General features: G+C 38.8%; 1 protein-coding gene across 4 annotated transcripts in view; it reads right to left on the reverse strand.

Moving 5' to 3' along the window:
- PPP3CA (protein phosphatase 3 catalytic subunit alpha) overlaps window positions 1-18,937 on the reverse strand; it is a 364,984-nt gene that overhangs the window by 2,132 nt on the left and 343,915 nt on the right. For 2 of the 4 annotated variants that reach the window (XM_077476624.1, XM_077476625.1), the window contains 2 exons: window positions 16,986-17,083; window positions 2,965-2,994 (listed from right to left, as the gene is read on the reverse strand). In XM_077476624.1, coding sequence (XP_077332750.1) covers window positions 2,965-2,994; window positions 16,986-17,083 — 128 coding nt within the window. The remainder of the gene's footprint in view (window positions 1-2,964; window positions 2,995-16,985; window positions 17,084-18,937) is intronic. The other 2 variants (XM_077476627.1, XM_077476628.1) reach the window with 1 other exon arrangement.

Genomic DNA, 18,937 nt, shown 5'->3' on the forward strand with positions numbered 1-18,937 from the left:
AAAAAAAAATATCTAAATCACAAAATAGTTTTGGTTACTTTAAAAACTGTACATACAAAATTAACAAATACTGCTGGAACACATTTTCTTCATAACAAGCTTTACTCAGAAATGATGCGAAGTACACACCATCTAAGGTTTTACACACAAGTCTAGGTTTTAAAACAAAAATAAATTCCAATGCTAACACTGAATACATGGCTATGGAATAACAATTTTCTTTTTAAATATACCACTGTGTAAGTAGGTATTTGATATTTGATGTGTTGATAGATTTCCCATTTGATATGAATGATTTTAAACTCAAAACCAATGACATAACATGTCTGCAAAAACCTGTTTAATACATGGAAAAGATCACAAAAAAAATTCCAAATCATGGATTATCTACCAATTGTGAAAAATGTGCAGTAAAGCTAAAAAGGGGCAAAATATATTACTTGCTATGGACAACAGACTGACTTCATGAAAATTTTAGAAAATGTATTTAACTTCATCATCCTAAATAATCCTTTAACAGCAAATTCTGTTAAAACCACAAAGCATCGATACCGAAGCACTATTTACAATGCTTCCTAAACATTAGATGCCACAGGGTATGTCAATATAGTACCACCACAAAATTTGGTGCCATGATTAATTTTTCAACCTGATTATGTATCATAAAAGACTTTTGAAAACACATAACACATTTATGCATACGAGACAGAATTTTCACATAGACTAGCATTAATATAATTACATTAGCTACGTAATGGTTCATAATAAAACGAACCTTTGGAAAAATGCTACTACAATGCATCACATAACTTGCAAAATGACCTCTTCTGTCTTTGAGGACAATCAATGCATGATAATATATAGTTTCTGATTTCAAATACAAATAATTTAATCTTCTGATTTTCCCTAAACTCTAGTGCAGATGTGTTCAAATATACTGACTTCCATGAAACTATGCTCATCCAAGGAGTTTTTGCTTTATGGTATAAAATACATATTATCTACTTGAGATGAACTCCCGTGGACAATTTATCCTATGCCGAGTATAAAACAAAAATAAATGAATGACCCAACTGTTTTATACAACTCATATTATTTGTGAAAGCACACAGTAGTTAGATTAGGTTAGGAAGCGTGAAAAGGAAAGGATGGAAGAAAAGCAAAGGCCATATCAAAGCTTCTTAAAATGCCTCTTATTTTAACAAATAGAAAAAAAAAAAATCATAAAAAAAAATGAAGACCAACATTTTGCTTTCGGTTTTTAAATTTTAAATTTAAAATGATACATAAGATATAAAATGGAAGCAAAGTAGTAATTTTAGTCGCTATAAAAAGCTGCAGACAACTATATTCACATTTTCTGCTGGTATTGAAAATTTGAATTAAAAAAAAAGTTGGTCATACATTTGAAAATCCCACACAAGGGATTTCGAGAAGACAGCAATGAGCCTTGGGGGAGTGAAAAGGCCTCACTGTCGGGTAAAGTGCTGTGCTAAGTTTACTGGTCATATTTGGGAACCACTTGACTACACGGCTGTAATGTACATATAAAAACATTTGTGTTCTCATAAAGTAAAACTATATATACTGTATGTATACACATATATTTTCTATAACAGTCATTAAATAGGCACATCATGAAAATTATTCCAGCTATTTTTAACTATTGCAAAGAGCTTACACTTACCACTTAATCTATTCAAAGTGGCATATTTTTCTTTTAAAATTAAGTATGTGGGAGTGTCTATGTAAAATCAGTAATGATCATGATCTGTTATAATCCACTTACTACAACTTCAAAATTGTACATAATGTATTTTAACAATATACAATAACATTTTTTTTTAAATTGCAGAACATATTGGTCTTTATGTAATATAAACTGCTGCCTATGAAACTTTATGGGCATTACTTTGCTCAAGTTGCGTAACATTTTCTGCAACTTAGATTAATATCTATAAATGATGTAACAATAAAACAAGCAAAACACTAAACTTTGCTCTTTAGAAAAGTGACTTACTGCCGTTTAGTAAATGAGGCCCAGAAAGTGTTAGGAATTTACACCAATATTATACTACACACAACACAGTCACAGATATCACACAAAACGGCCAAACTGGCAACAACAATGCACACTGCAAATTAGATTTTGCTGATAGGAATAGACAATTCCAACATAAATAACAGCCCAATGTGCTGCTATTTAGAGAACAGTTGTATTTTTTCTTGCTGGTGGGTCTCAAAATTTTTCTTTTGACCACATTGAAGATCTTATGCCGACAGAAAACCAATTACGGTATTCAATTTGGAGTTAAAAGAGACAAAAGTTCAGGTTCAAGAATAAAATACAACTGACATATTGTTTTAAAGGGGAACATTTGTGGCTAAGAACAGGGAAAAAATGTGCCCATATGCTTTTTTTTTTCATAATTCCAATGAAATAAACATATCTGTAAACTCCTAAAGTGTTTTGACTTGAGCTTGCATATAGTAATTTCACCTTGCTTACCGAATTAAATAAATACAACACAATCGCTGGCAAGTGCTTGTGTGTTGCTTCTTTTGCCTTCTATTTAAATAAATAAATTTCAATAGTAAGAAATGCAATTAGGTGTATGTTGCGTAATGCATAGAAATATATATAATTTTTATAAAAGCTTATTGAAAAGTTAAAACAAATGAGTTTGAAGAGAAACACATTGACTCGTGACTGATATAGCAGTGGCTTTACGAGTTATAACCTTGATGAAATATATATATATATTTTGTTATAGAGGCAATATTTGCTATGCTGATAACAGATGTAGTACTACATTCCCCTTTAAAGCAAGCACATTTGGTTAATACTTAGCCACAATCGTTAGCCCAACACCCACACACTTTTTACAAGCTACAGCAAAATGGATACACCCAGCAGGACCCTTGTCTGCTGCAAGGGCAACAGAAAGGGGGCTTGCCAATTACCTTCATCGGCCTCTATAGCCTCAACAGTAGCTAAAGAGAAGAAAGGGTAGCAAAATGGATGAGAAAATGAGCAGAGGATTTCAACTCTTATGAATAAGTCAGTGAGCAGCAAAAGATGCACGTGAACTAATGTTACAGTAAGTGCTGGATTTGGTTTGCACAAAAGACAACATAAATGCTCGACAGAAGAAAGGATGAGCTTAGCTATTGTTTATTATTTTTCCATCCAGAAACAGTTAGATGTATATAAACAGGATATTTGCAATTAAGAAAACAGCTTTGCGGTTGTTAAAGACAGCAGCTATAAAGAACTCTTGCTACAAACATCAAACCCAAGATTATGTAAAAGTATTTTTACAATAAACTGTTTCAGAAAGACAGTTTTACATTTCAAGACTGCATTATGGCCAAAGCTAAACAGTAGAAAATAGCTTGTGGTAGGCTGAGAATTAAAGTGAGCCTGTTGTCAGGCTATGGATAGTTAAAGTGATATTAAAGTCTTGTTTGTTTGTTTTTTTGCTTAAAAAGAAACAAACAGGTTATACTTGCCTGCTTTGTGCAGTGGTTTATCCTATATCCTCCTCTTCTTGGGTCCCTCGTCTGCACTCCTGGCCCGTCCCTCCTGCTGGGTGCCCCCACAGTAAGCAGCTTGCTATGGGGGCACCGGAGCCAGGCCGCTGCCCTGTGTGTCCATTCAGAAACTGAGCCATGGCTCAGCGTAACCTGCTCTCTCTCCTCATTGGCTCACTGACTTTGACTGACAGCAGTGGGAGTCAATGAAGAGGGAGAGTCCTGAACAGCTGAGATTCTTGTACAACATCGCTGTATAGAGATGGGGGGTCAGGTAAGTATTAGGGAGGCTGTTGACCTCAGAAGGTTTAAAAAATGCATTAATATAAAAAAAAACTTCTGCCTTTAGAGCCACTACATATTTTTAACAATCAGCAAACTAGCTTTAAACCAACCCTCACTGTTCTATGTATCTGCAGGTACTGTGGATCAATTTATTCTTAAAGTTCACAACAGAAACACTAAAGTCATTGAAATCATGCTTTCAACAGTTCAGCTTACCTTGCTCCAGCTCCTAGGGCACTTTTTATTTAAATTGAAGATTACAAGAACGAATGAAAAGCTGCTGGGAACAGAGCTGCAAAGAAAACATCTTTAGCGCTTGTGTTGTGAATTTTATGAGGATGAATTACTCCACAGTGATTTTAGCTACAGAGGTCAATACGATCTTATGTTAAAGATCATTTATCACTTAAGAGTTTGGGAATACTTCAATTTCACCTTAAGTTTATGGTGAGTTGAGTCTACCAATGTGACTGTAGGGTTTCAGCAATTTATAGCAATATTTACTTGCAGGCATCCATAATTTACTGGCCAGTACATAGTTTTGATTATTAAAGTGCAACTTTCGGCTAAACATTTTTCTCCTGAAGGTTTAAAAAAAAACAAAAAAACAAAAACAAATCAACTCTGGCTGCAATTCTCACTTTTAATCTCTAGCTGTCCCAGGATGTACCTAATCTTTGCCACCACCTGTCCTCAGCCTTACTCAACCCAGAAGTCTGGGGCATACTGTGAGTGAAGGGCATCCTGAAAGGGTTACTGCCACTTAGCCTTGCACTTAGTGTATTGATGTAGAGAGTTGAGCTGATATCATCACACCAGTGCTGATCTCTGCATCATTGAGGACTGCTGGGAGAAAACCAAAAAGAGTAAGAGGACCCTATGCATCATGTGACCAGTTTAAAGACATCTGGAAACAATAAGTAGGGGAAAAAAAGCAAAAAAAAAAACATTGAATACTGCTGGGGGCAGGAGTCTTGGGCTTTTTATAACAGTCTGGACTAGATCTTTAGCATGTTTATATATTCAATATATAAACTGAGGCCCGAAAATCAATACAATAAGAAAGGCAACAAATATGCTAGCTTTAGGTTATAGATGATATGATGGTGTGAAGACACTGGCAACAATAAAAGCCTGGCAGAGGTTCTAAGCCTGCCTTTCTCTATCCAAAACAAATAAAAAAAAACAAGGTTTTGCTGGACTATATTCCATAGTTTTTAGTACTACTTTCAAGTCAACAATACTGTTTGCATTTTCTGTTATAAGAGTATTATGTAACTACTACATTGACTACCATCAGACTGCATAGAGAAATATAACTTTGATTTTCTCTTTCGGCAGCCAATAAAACTTCATGAGAATTCAGACATGTAGGATAAATCTGCAGCTGTGGCAGTGGGATATTAGTAACATGACACTGGAGACAACAGAATAGTAGCCTACCTACAAGGGTTAATAAGTGTTAAAGTCTTAGCAATACCAAGATTATGTTTAACGTGCAGCAAGTGATGCTAGGTCTTCTGAACCAGAATTGTACAATGATTAATTTAAAAAGATATACAAAATACACAAAGTTCTTCATCAAACAAATTTAGGCAGGTGACTTTGTAACCCATCATTACAATATGTAAGACTATTTCAAGCACAATTAGGACATGGTAATAAGCATATCACATACCAATGTATAAAGTATCTAGCATTAGATAAATGAGTACTTCTGGTGATTAATTAATATACCTTTGGACAGGTGGATTGCTAATTTGATATATCAAGCCATGGCTAGAATGTAATCATGAACAGTTCAAAAAACACACCTAATAATAAACTCAGTAACAATCTACTCACAAGTGTTACTACGCAATTAAGAGAGGTAAAACTATAGCCCTTAGGACTAATAGCCCTGTAACTGTAATGCAAAGCATGTAATGTCCAAACAGGAATGGAAGAACAAATTGCTGGCCATCATTTGACTGTTAGTAGTCATTGTGAGTATATCATCCATAATACACACACTTCTTACTTCCCTGCTCACTAATGTGGAAAAAATAGAAGGGACATAATACAGATCAGTTTTTTCACACACATATACAAGTGCATCCAGAAAGTATTCACAACGCTTCACTTTTTCCACATTTTGTTATGTTACAGCCTTATTCCAAAATGTATTAAATTAATTATTTCCCTCAAAATTGTACAAACAATTCCCCATGATGACAACAGGAAAGAAGTTTGTTTAAAATCTTTGTAACCTTATTAAAAAAAAAAATCACATGTATATAAGGAATTCACAGCCTTTGCTCAATACTTTGTTGAAGCACCTTTAGCACCAATTACAGCCTTAAGTCTTTTTGCGTATGATGCTACAAGCTTGGCACACCTATATTTGGGCAGTTTCTCCCATTCTTCTTTGCAGAACCTCTCAAGCTCCATCAGTTTGGATTGGGAGCGTCGGTGCAAAGCCATTTTCTCTTTAGAGATGTTCAATCAGGTTCAAGTTTGGGATCCTGCTGGGCCACTCAAGGACATTCACAGAGTTGTCCCGTAGCCACACCTTTGTTATCTTGGCCGTGTGCTTAGGGTCGTTGTCTAGCTGGAAGATGAACCTTCACACCAGTCTCAGGTCTAGAGCACTCTAGAGTAGGTTTACATCAAGGGTGTCTCTGTACATTACTGCATTCATCTTTCCCTCCATCCTGACTAGTTTCCCAGTTCCTGCCACTGAAAAACATCCCCACAGTATGATGCTACCACCACCATGCTTCACTGTAGGGATGTTATTGGCCAGGTGATGAGCGGTGTCTGGTTTCCTCTAGACACGATGCTTGCCATTCAGGCCAAGGAGTTCAATCTTTGTTTCATCAGACCAGAGAATTTTGTTTCTCATGGTCTAAGAGTCCCTCAGGTGCCTTTTGGCAAACTTCAGGTGGGCTCTCACGTGCCTTTTACTGAAGAGTGACTTCCGTCTGGCCACTCTACCATACGGGCCTGATTGGTGGAGTGCTGCAGAGAGGATTGTTCTTCCGGAAGTTTTTCTTCTCTCCACAGAGAAATGCTGGAGCTCTGTCACAGTGATGTGACCATTGGGTTCCTGGCCACATCCCTAAGGCCCTTCTCCCTTGATTGCTCAGTTTGGCCAGGTGGCCCATTCTAGGAAGAGTCCTGGTGGATCCAAACAGCTTCCATTTATGGATGATGGAGGCCACTGTGCTCATTGGGGCCTTCAATGCTGCAGAACATTTTCTGTACCCTTCTCCAGATCTGATACAATCCTTTCTCAGAGATATACACAGACAATTCCTTGGACTTCAATGCTTGGTTTTTGCTATCACATGCATTGTTAATGGTGGGACCTTATATAGACAGGTGTGTGCCTTTCCAAAACATGTCCAATCTACTGAATTTACCACAGGTGGACTCCAATCAAGTTGTAGAAACATCTCAAGGATGACCAGTGGAAACAGGATGCACCCGAGCTCAATTTTGAGTGTCACGACAAAGGCTGTGAATACTTGTACATGTGATTTATTTCCTTTTTTATTTTTAAATTTGCAAAGATTTCAAACAAACTTATTTCACATTGTCATTATGGGGTATTGTTTGTAGAATTTTGAGGAAAATAATGAAGTTAATACATTTTGGAATAAGGCTGTAACATAACAAAATGTGGAAAAAGCAAAACTCTGAATACTTTCCGGATGCACTGCATGTTCAGTAGTTTAGAGGCATTATTACAAACATGGCTTCTAATACATATACTGTACTTGCAAGGGGCCTTGTAAAAACAAGGTACAATAGATCCTATGACTTTATTATGTCTAAACCAAAATTATTCACCAAGGACCCATCCACTGCTGCCTGCACAGCATGTAGTCACGTTATAGAATTAAATTGTTTGCATATTATCAAGCAGTACATGCCTAGTAAATAAGCTTTCATTGGCTTCAATAATTGCAGTAACTTGTTGAGCAGCACTCAATCATCCCCGCAAAGTTGTATTTTTCTCCGGCAGCTCAGTTCCAACCGATATATCTACATTCAATACCTCTGCTGTGATTGAGGATGACTTGCTCTACAGTGCACACAGCTATGAACATCAGTAGGGCATGTTTTAAATCTGAATTACTGATTGCAATAATATGTAAATATGCGATTGTTCATAGCCTTTCCATAGTTACACTGACGGGTTAGTCTGGCCAAAACCGATATTTCCATTTTTAGTAGGTGTTGGAAAGTTAACCACTTAAGGACCGCCGTATTGCCATTATACGTCATCAGAATGGCACAGGCAGGCACAAGCACGTAGATGTACGTGCCTGCCTTCCAGCGGGTGGGGGGTCCGATCCCCCCCAGTCACAGTGTCACTGATTGCATTGATCATTTCTTTACTGATCAATGCATTCAGTGTCAGTTGTAAAAGTAAAAACTGTCAGGGCAGTTAGTGTTAGGTCCAGGGTAGCCCCCTATCACCCCCCAATAAAGATTTAACCCCCTGATTGCCCCTAGAGTTAACCCTTTCACCCCCTTTTGCCAGTGTCACTAAGCGATAATTTTTCTGATCGCTGCATCAGTGTTGCTACTGTCGCTATGTAGCTAGTTATTTTTTTAGGTTCACTGCCAGGTTTTTGTAGCGCTAGGTACCCCGATATACTACCCAATAATGGTTTTAACATCCTGATTGCCCCTAGTTAACCCTTTCACCCCCTTTTGCCAGTGTCACTAAGCGATCATTTTTCTGATCGCTGCATCAGTGTCGCTACTGTCGCTAGGTAGCTAGTTATTTTTTTAGGTTCACCGCCAGGTTTTTATATCGCTAGGTACCCTGATATACTACCCAATAATGGTTTTAACATCCTGATTGCCCCTAGTTAACCCTTTCACCCCCTTTTGCCAGTGTCACTAAGCGATAATTTTTCTGATCGCTGCATCAGTGTCGCTACTGTCGCTAGGTAGCTAGTTATTTTTTTAGGTTCACCGCCAGGTTTATATAGCGCTAGGTACCCCGATATACTACCCAATAATGGTTTTAACCCCCTGATTGCCCCTAGTTAACCCTTTCACCAGCGATCACAGTATAAGTGTCACAGGTGACGCTGGTTAGCCAGTTAGTTATTTAGGTTCCCCGTCAGGTTTTTATATAGCGCCAGGGACCCCCATATACTACCCAATAAAAATTTGAACCCCCTGATTGCCCCTAGTTAACCCTTTCACCACTGATCACCGTATAAGTGTTACGGGTGACTCTGGTTAGTTTGCTTTTTATAGCATCAGGGCACCCACCATTTATTACCCAATAAAGGTTTAACCCACTGATCACCCGGCGGGTGATATCAATTAGGTTTTAGGGTCAGGGTCTGCGTCGCCCCAGGCAGCGCTAGGTTAGTGCCAGTACCGCTAACACCCACGCGCAAAGCATACACCTCCCGTAGTGGTATAGAATCTGAACAGATCAATATCTGATCTGATCAGATCTATACTAGCGTCCCCAGCAGTTCAGGGTTCCAAAAAAACGCATTGTTAGCGGGATCAGCCCAGATACCTGCTAGCACCTGCGTTTTGCCCCTCTGCCCAGCCCACCTAAGTGCAGTATCGATCGATCACTGTCACTTACAAAACACTAAACACATAACTGCAGCGATCGCAGAGTCAGGCCTGATCCCTGCGATCGCTAACAGTTTTTTTGGTAGCATTTTATATTTAAATCCGGAAGGCAGTGCTTGGTTTTCGGGGTCCCGTACGTGGCTAGGCTCCCAAAAAGTCCCCCACATGTGGTATCCCCGTACTCGGGAGAAGCAGCAGAATTTATTTTGGGGTGTAATTTGACTTCTGCCCATAGCATGTGTGAGCAATATATCATTTAGTGACAACTTTGTGCAAAAAAAAAAAAGTTTGTAATATTCCCGCAACTTTTGGCAAAATATAAAATATTCCATGGACTCAACATGCCTCTCAGTAAATAGCTTGGGGTGTCTACTTTCCAAAATGGGGTCATTTTGGGGGGTTTTGTGCTATTTTGGCATTTTATGGCCTTCGAAACTGTGATAGGTAGTGAGGAGTTAAATCAAAAATTTGCACCCTTAGAAATCCTGAAGGTGGTGATTGGTTTTCGGGGTGCCGTGCGCGAATAGACTCCCAAAAAGTCCCACACATGTGGTATCCCCATACTCGGGAGAAGTAGCGGAATATATTTTGGGGTGCAATTCCACATATAACCATGGCATGTGTGAGCAATATATCATTTAGTGACAAATTTTTGTAAAAAAAAAAATTTTTTTTTATTTTTTGTCATTATTTAATCCCTTGGGACAAAAAAAAAAAAATATTCAATGGTCTCAACATGGCCCTCAGCAAATAGCTTGGGGTGTCTACTTTCCAAAATGGGATCATTTGGGGGGGTTTTGTGCCATCTTGGCATTTTATGGCCTTCAAAACTGTGATAGGTAGTGATAGGTAGTGAGGAGTAAAACAAAAAATGTATGCCCTTAGAAATCCTGAAGGCGGTGCTTGGATTTCGGGGTCCCGTACGCGGCTAGGCTCCCAAAAAGTCCCACACATGTGGTATCCCAGTACTCAGGAGAAGCAGCAGAATGTATTTTGGGGTGTCATTTCACATATGCCCATAGCATGTGTGAGCAATATATCATTTAGTGACAACTTTGTGCAAAAAAAAAAAAAAGTTTGTAATATTCCCGCAACTTGTGGCAAAATATAAAATATTCCATGGACTCAACATGCCTCTCAGTAAATAGCTTGGGGTGTCTTTCCAAAATGGAGTAATTTTGGGGGGTTTTGTGCTATTTTGGCATTTTATGGCCTTCGAAACTGTGATAGGTAGTGAGGAGTTAAATCAAAAATTTGCACCCTTAGAAATCCTGAAGGTGGTGATTGGTTTTCGGTGTGCCGTGCGCGACTAGACTCACAAAAAGTCCCACACGTGGTATCCCCATACTCGGGAGAAGTAGCGGAATATATTTTGGGGTGCAATTTCACATATAACCATGGCATGTGTGAGCAATATATCATTTAGTGACAACTTTTTGTAAAAAAAATTTTATTTTTTTTTGTCATTATTCAATCCCTTAGGACAAAAAAAATAAATATTCAATGGGCTCAACATACCCATCAGCAATTTCCTTGGGGTGTCTACTTTCCAAAATGGGGTCATTTGGGGGGGGGTTGTACTGCCCTGCCATTTTAGCACCTCAAGAAATGAGATAGGCAGTCATAAATTAAAAGCTGTGTAAATTCCAGAAAATGTACTCTAGTTTGTAGACGCTATAACTTTTGCGCAAACCAAAAAATATACGTTTATTGACATTTTTTTTTACTAAAGACATGTGGCTGAATAAATTTTGCCCTCAATGTATGACTAAAATTTAGTTTATTTGATTTTTCTTATAATGTTTTTTCTTATGTGGACTTTATTGGTTAGATATCTGTATTGAGGCTTGATCGGTGCACCTGCTGTAGCTTTTTCTGTAGGGTTTTCAATATCTCTGATTGTCAATTCATTTTAAATGATGGGAAATGCAAGAAGAGGTGCTAAAATGTACAAAGGTCATTAAATACACCCAAAGCTTAAAGGTGGACAGAGTCTAATTAATGGCAATATTCCATTATTGAAATATCCAAGATATAAGAAACCAAGGATTCATTCCAGACTTCACCTGTAATGAAAATAACACTTTTTGGAGGAATAATCCTTTTAAAAATATATTACATCTTAAGGTTAAGGGAAAACAAATGTCATATTCTCTTAGGCTTCATGTACATGGGACGTTTTTACAACCTGAATGACTTGACCGTTAGTAACCTGTGTTTAAAACGTCCATTTTGCCATGTTTGCATTTAGAAGCGTTAAAAAAAAACAAAAAACGCCTGTATTCAAAATGCGGCTAAACGCGAGTTACTGCATTTAGCCTCGTTTAGAAGTGTTTGGCTCTTGAAATGCCTCTAAACTCAGCTTATCAGCACATTTTTTTGCATTCCAAAAAAAGCCTCTAAATTCAACTGCCTAGAAATGACTATAAACGACCCTGTGCACATGTACTGATTAACAGACGAGAGTTCAGAAGCAGTTAGAAAAAATGCCCAACTGCTCCTAAACGTCCGTTTAGCAGCAGCAGTGTATATGAGGCCTAACACTGACTAAGATATTACGAGGAGATATGTTTAAAATGTAGACAAAAATTATAGATTGTGTTTGCTCAGTCGTGGATTATCCATGAGAAGGCATCTCTGGATATCCAAAGAATGGGTGACCTTTCCCTGATTTGAAGGGATCTAGGAGCAGGAATGGGCAAAAATGGACTGCCTAGAAGGAGGCAACCATTAGCTCCCAGACATACATAAAAAAGCGAGCAGTTGGAAGAGGCCCAGACCACAGAATCCAAACATGGAGCAGCTATACTAAAGAAAAGGTACTCCAAGTGAGAAGTCAGATTCCGCAATCCAGACATGTAGGATCCATCCAAAGTTCTGCAGTCTGCAACGTCTGGTGGACATTGGCCAGCAGAGCCTGTGCTAATTGTTCTCTCAACAAGCAGTCAGCCAGACATCCCATGATGGGAACACCCTGCTAGTGGAGGAGGGCAAGAAAAAAAATCAAAGACTGGGAACAAAGACTTTGCAGTTTCCATTACAGAAGAAAAACTTTGGCTTGAATTATGTACAAAATCAAACCCAGGTACTCCAAGCGATGAATTGGATCCAGCACGGATTTTGGAAATTTTGTATCAACGCACAGATCTGCAGTATCTACACTTTTCGGTGGGCATTGGTCTGCATCAACTGTTCTCTCAGCTGAAGGTTATTTTGATATCGTACAATAGAAACACCTTGAGTGTGGATCATGTCACAGTCAGAGTCTGTGAGCAGAGAGTTCATCCAAATTTATTAAAATTGGGCATTGCCTGGGAGTGTAATAGGGTTAACACAGGTAATAGTACCTGATGCACACACTGATGCCAGTCCAAATAGTAGCCAACACACTAATGCCAACACACACGTTCCTGTAAAAATGGCTGTGCATCCATGTGGGTGCTATAGCAACCAATGGCTGGAACCATGTCAAGGCAAAGCAAAACATGTCACCAGCACACCAAAGAACTCCACAGTGGGTCCAAAGCTTCAATCAGCGATCACACAGTTACAGCAGATAGAAACATTTCATAGCCATGCAGGACCCCTTCATCAGGCATGTGACGAAGGCATCCTGCCTGACTCCAAAACTTTGTCATCTACTGTATCCATGTTTAATCGCTGATTAAAACTTTGGACCCACTCTGAAGTTTTTTCGTGCGCTGGTGACATTTTTTGCTTCCAAATAGTAGGACACCAAATGGGAATACCATGGACTCACAGAAAAATAAAGGAATAACTGATGTGCTGAAAAAAAATGGAGGACATGCAAGTATGTGTTCTTGATGTCTACAATCCTGCATAGCCTCAGATTAGATGAGATTGGGCAATTTAATGGTGATGTGGTCAAAGGCTATATTCCCTCTAAGTTGTGAAGCTGTAAAATCGTTGGACGAAAACCCTGAAACTGTTATGCCACAGCAACTGGGATGAGAATGCCTTTCTTTCTAATAATTTACATTGACCGTGTTAAATGGGAAAACAATATTCTGGTAGGGGGCGGAGACTAGAACCCTATTTGTAGCCTCCTCCCGTACCTAGGTATACTGGATGCTGCCTACCAAAGCATCCACAAAAAGTGACAGACACCCCCCCCCCCCAAATATGAAAAACAAGAAGGTATCTTAATATGAAGAAGAGAGCCTGTGGGTTAAGATCCGGCCTTAGTGATTGAACCCTGGGAGTAGCAAAAGGATGTCTTCTTAGCCTGTGTTGGGGATGGGGACTCCCTGATAGAGGCCTGGGTTTGTTCTGCTGGAGGAGAGAAAAACTTTAACTACCAGTGGCAATCTAGATGAAGTTGCCTGAAGCAGTTCCAAAGTGGCACTGTTCTTCGAACGGCTTGCGTAGTAAATGCTTACTGTATCCTTGCTCTGCAATTCAGTGTTTCCATCAAAGCATTCTCCACGCATTCACTAACAGAGGTTCAGCCAGAAAAATAGACAGGAGAATCCACATTAACTCAAAGTGTTCCCTGAGATAGGATGGTTGTGAAGTACAGCTGGATGTGTTCCACAATTTTAGTCTGTAGGCTTGGAAAAAAACGTTTTTTTATGCATCCCAAACACCTGTCTACAGGATTTTTGTTTAACACAGGCAAATCCTCACCCTAATCATTGCAGTGTTATAGCGGAACCACTTTCCAGATCAAAAGAGGAAACAGTACACATAATAACTAAGGATTTACCAGAGAGCATTGGACTGAGAACGTGTATAAGATGTAAACAGTATATAGGAAGTCTATCAGTTTTTGTCCAGAATAAAAAGAAGGAATACATGCATGAGAAAATGCTAAGGGTCCTAAGACCCCTACAGGACTCTATGGAAGGAGAAGTACTAGCAGCAACTACAGACTGCTCTTCCATGTGCAAGTCAGTCACCTTGAGAAAGGACCACTGAACATCCTGCCCTTAACCTGGAGGGAAACAGAGGAGAGCACACTGTCCAGTGAACCAAGGAGGCCAGAGCTGAGAAAATTTTAGGATTTCGTTCCATAGCAAAAATCTAATCAATAAATGTTTATAGGACCCAGAATGCTCCACAGGTTAACTGCCTGGCACTAAGAACTTCCTTTTACCCTCAAAGTAATCCACCTGTACCTCCTCCCCATCCAAATGCTCCTAAAAAACAACAAGAGGGTTACTATTAGGAAAAAAGCAGCAGAACAAAAAGGTCTAGCCTAATCCTCACTGGATTCATCATTGCTAAGGAGCTCCCACTGTGTGATCCTGTGAAAGCAGTACCGCTACATTAAAATAGAACCTTTCCATGTGGTCAGAATTGGCCATTACCAAAGAAATCAATATAATTGATTGAAGACTGGGCAGAAAATGGTGGCTTAGAGGAAGAGTCAAGCCTGTCACACAACTGAGCCTTTGTAATGAAGGACAGAAGTCAATTGTCTCGCAAACCTCCCCCTCCAGGATTCCTTCAGCTCCTTGGAAAGATCAAGTGTAAAGGACAACACTGCACTCCCAACCACTACTATAGTGTAAAAACTGCTGACCAGGGCAAAGGAAAACACACTGTGCTAGGTAGGATTCACTCACAACCTTGAATGCAGCAGTCAGCGCTGCTGTCCCTGCCTCTGAATTTGCCATGATGTGGATGGTAGCAGCAATCTCCCCCTTTATGATGTCTTTACAGTTAAGCCTCTGCCACAATTAGAAGTGCAAAATCCCAGGCCATCGACAGTGATGTCATACCATAGCAAATCGGGGACCATCAATGGCTGTAATACTGAGCACCACAAAGTACTGCAGCCCCCTCACTACAAATCCAGGGGGGAGGAAGACAGGGCTCCCAAGCCAGGGGGCTTCAGGAGTAAATCCCTCAAAAGATCTGGAGGTCAAAATCCTGGAAAGGAGCAGAAAGGGCTCACTGAATAGTGCAGAAAAGCCAAATCCAGGAATGCCCAGAACATCTGCACCCAGAGGGGCACTACTGACCCAATGACCATTTAGTCAGGATAAAAAACGCAAATATTTTGCAGCTCCTGGACATAGCGAAAACATGATGGTAATTTATAATTATCTTAGGAAATACTGTTTTTATACTAATAACATAAACAAGACATTTTGAATTGCTGCACAGATGATCTAGGACTCAGGTGCAGGCTGCCAGTCATTCAATGTTTTGTTTTTGTAGCTACATCATCTGGGTCCTGAAGGATGAACCTGGAGTTTCACAGCTAGGGCACATGTAGTCTTGGTTTACAAAAAATATTGAACACTCCTAACCTAGATAATAATCTTGGTAGATTTCAAACCATTAACAGTGAAGCCAATATTTCTAGTTTTGACATTTCGTTTTTCTAATCCTAGTTTCTATCAAAGATTTAAAATGGTTGTAAACCTCAGACATGAAATATGAACAAAGCATATCCCTCTGTACGATGTACTTGTCTCAATTAAGAGCACTAAGTGTCATATCTGTCTGTTGACTAATCCCTCTGCTATCCACATAAATCACTTCTGACAAGTTTTTCTAGTCTCCAAGAGAAAAAAGGTGATGGGGAGGAACTTCCAGCTGATTGACAGCCTTAGCTCTGTTGCTGCGTGAAGGGGGGTGTGTCTCTTCCCTCCAATCAGCTTTCAGAGCTCTCTTTACTGAGCTCTGCAGTGTGTATGTCCTTTTTTCCAGTCTCCAGTCTCTATGTCCCTTTTTTCTGACAGCTCAGACAAGCTTTTTAAATTCTGGACTTTGAATGGATGTAACGATAAGAGAATACTGCAGATTGCAGATAAACAGCTACAACTTTGTAGGAGGATTTGTTTAATTTCTGTGCATCACCTGGGGCCAGTCACTTCACTGGGTATATATAAGGGTTTACAACCGCTTAAAATTTCAACTGCGTATGGATTTATGCAGGCCATACACGGTCGAATTTCAAACAAATTTTCTTTTCAAAATCAGAAAGTTTTTTTTTTTTGTGATTCGATGATGCCACCATTGATTTTCGAAATTCGGCCGACCAAGCCTTCAATTTCACCTCATGTTGCTACAGAAAAGAATTTTCATGGCTGGGAATCTTCTTTAATCTCCGTAAATGTTCTTTTCTTATTACATTTCTCGCACGATTCTCCCATCATTGATTAGAATATCGTTCTAAAAAATTTCCAACATGTTCGATTCCTCAAATTTGATTTCCGCATGAAAATCGGCTGTTGCTGCAGCCCACTAATGGTGCGAAATTCATATGAAAATTCTTTCAAAATTTGAACCGTGTATGGCTGGCATTAGACATCATTTTAGTGTCATATGTAAAAGATAAGAATTTAAAAATGATCACCTGTATACCTCTGACATGCATATTTGTATATTACCACCATTAGCTCTGTACTGCAATCGTCATATACTTATATAGATATATATTATGCCTCTAAGTAAAGATTTCACCAAACTTTTTATTTTCCTTTTCATTTGTCATGGCATATGTACTCTACCCAGTGAAATTCTGCGAGTATTCTTCTAGAATTGTAAATAGAAAAATATGTATTTTTTTCTAGAATGCAAATTAAAACTCTTACCGCTCTGGAGAGATGGTTTTCCTCCAGAAAGAACTCCACTCGGCAGCATCCCAGTAGGCGTGAGACCTTTCAAAGTCAACACACTTTCACTCTCTTCTCTGTTTTGAAAAAATAAATAAAAAAAATGTACGATTCATTACTGATATTTTACATTAGAAACCATGGCTCGGCTTAATGATTGGTGGGGAAACATATCCTAGATACCTGTTAGATACAATGAACACCATGCGTGACAATAATTTATGTACAGATCTACTGTGAATGAGGCTATAAAATCACCTTTGTTGGAACAAAAATAAAACAGAAAATAACAGCCAAAACATTTTGTCTGAATCAGGAATGGACTAAGTGTTGATTGAAATAGCAATTATTCTCAGCTGCACCACACCAAAAAGTAAAAAAAAAAAAAAAAAAAAGTTAAAAGTTAATCATACTGTGTGTTCTATATTTATATGGTATGGGGGCAAATATTTTACAATGCAACCACATAATTGGTGGATCATACCCAATAGCACCTCACCATCCAAAGAAAGTAGCATGGTGCTTTAAACAGAACATTCTGGGTCAACTTCTACAATAACATCACGATATCGGTATAAAAGACCTGTATTGAAGGATGTGGTGACTGCAACGTGGCTTCAAAATATAGCTCTAATTATATTTAGAAAGCCAGTTAAAGTGGGCGATTTTCTGCAAACTGTATAAAGGGCAGTTTGAAATGCAATCTGAATAACTTAAGAGTTTTTTTCCTGGCGTATCACGTAAACATACAAACTCAAATAATGTAAGCATGCCAGTTTTTTGCTAATCAGCAGCAATGGAAATGTGGCCAGACAAGTTGACCTATCATGGATAAAAACTTCAACAAAAAAGGTACGAAATTAGTTAACCATGCTTATTGCAATTTTGTGGGTGGCATACTCTGCCACTGCCCATAAATATAAGGAATATTGGCCAAATCAACCAAAGATAATTTCTTTATGACCACTGTTTCGATGAGTGTATGCTTATTGGTACTGGCACTATATATACCCCAAGAAATATAAGCTATGTCTGTCATGGAATAGGCAAATGCAACACTGGCAACTTGAAAATTGGCAATAGTAGACACAGGTAAATGAACACTAAATATTATGTGCCACCAGGACAACATTAATTACATTTGGTAAATTCTTAAGTTTAGCAATGCAAAGATTCAAGTTTTGCTTGTAAAAATTGTTTAAGCATCAGGTCCTTCTCACAGTGCTTCAGACAGTTGGAAGAGCTCATTATTGCACACACAAATTTTCCAACATTTAAATGTCAGGTGCAGAAGGGTAAAGTGAGCAAGACAATGAACAGATGTCCTCCTACCTGCTGTTTTATGAGGCATCTGCCCAGTCTATGGTCAACTTCAATTACACACCCAGTGCCATAAGTTGAACCATTGTTAAATTTTGTATGTGTCTTTTCGATAGGGAGATGATGTAAATATTCACAATTGGCATTTGGTTGAAGCGCAAAATGTTGGAGCGCATTCTCTATTTTGCCACCCATGCCACACTGTATTGCCTGCATGGTGATATTTGTGACAGAAAAACGTAAGGAGTATGATAGAAAAGGTAGTGAGTTCTACTCTACAGAATCTACAGATCACTAAATTGCAATGCAGTTATTGATCTTGTTTATTCTCAAAAAATAAGCCCCATTATAGATCAACAGTATGGTCTTTTAACACAAACATCAACCGGTTAAGAGAAAGGGATCTTTTTATGGAATACAAACCCCGCAAAACAAGATTTTTCTGTGTGTTCAATAGGGCTGTGCAAAAAAAGGGAAGATGGACAATACACAATAACCATTATATACAAATGATATTTAACTACATCCCACCCGGCATATAGCAGAATGATGGCCGGCCAGATCAGTTATCCTGACTGGGTGTTATATGATGTCCAACAGGATAAGCCAGG

Source organism: Lithobates pipiens, unplaced genomic scaffold, assembly GCF_037356315.1.
Source record: "Lithobates pipiens isolate NorthernLeopardFrog02 unplaced genomic scaffold, aLitPip1_a1.2 Scaffold_13, whole genome shotgun sequence".
In the NCBI taxonomy this organism is placed as follows: domain Eukaryota; kingdom Metazoa; phylum Chordata; class Amphibia; order Anura; family Ranidae; genus Lithobates; species Lithobates pipiens.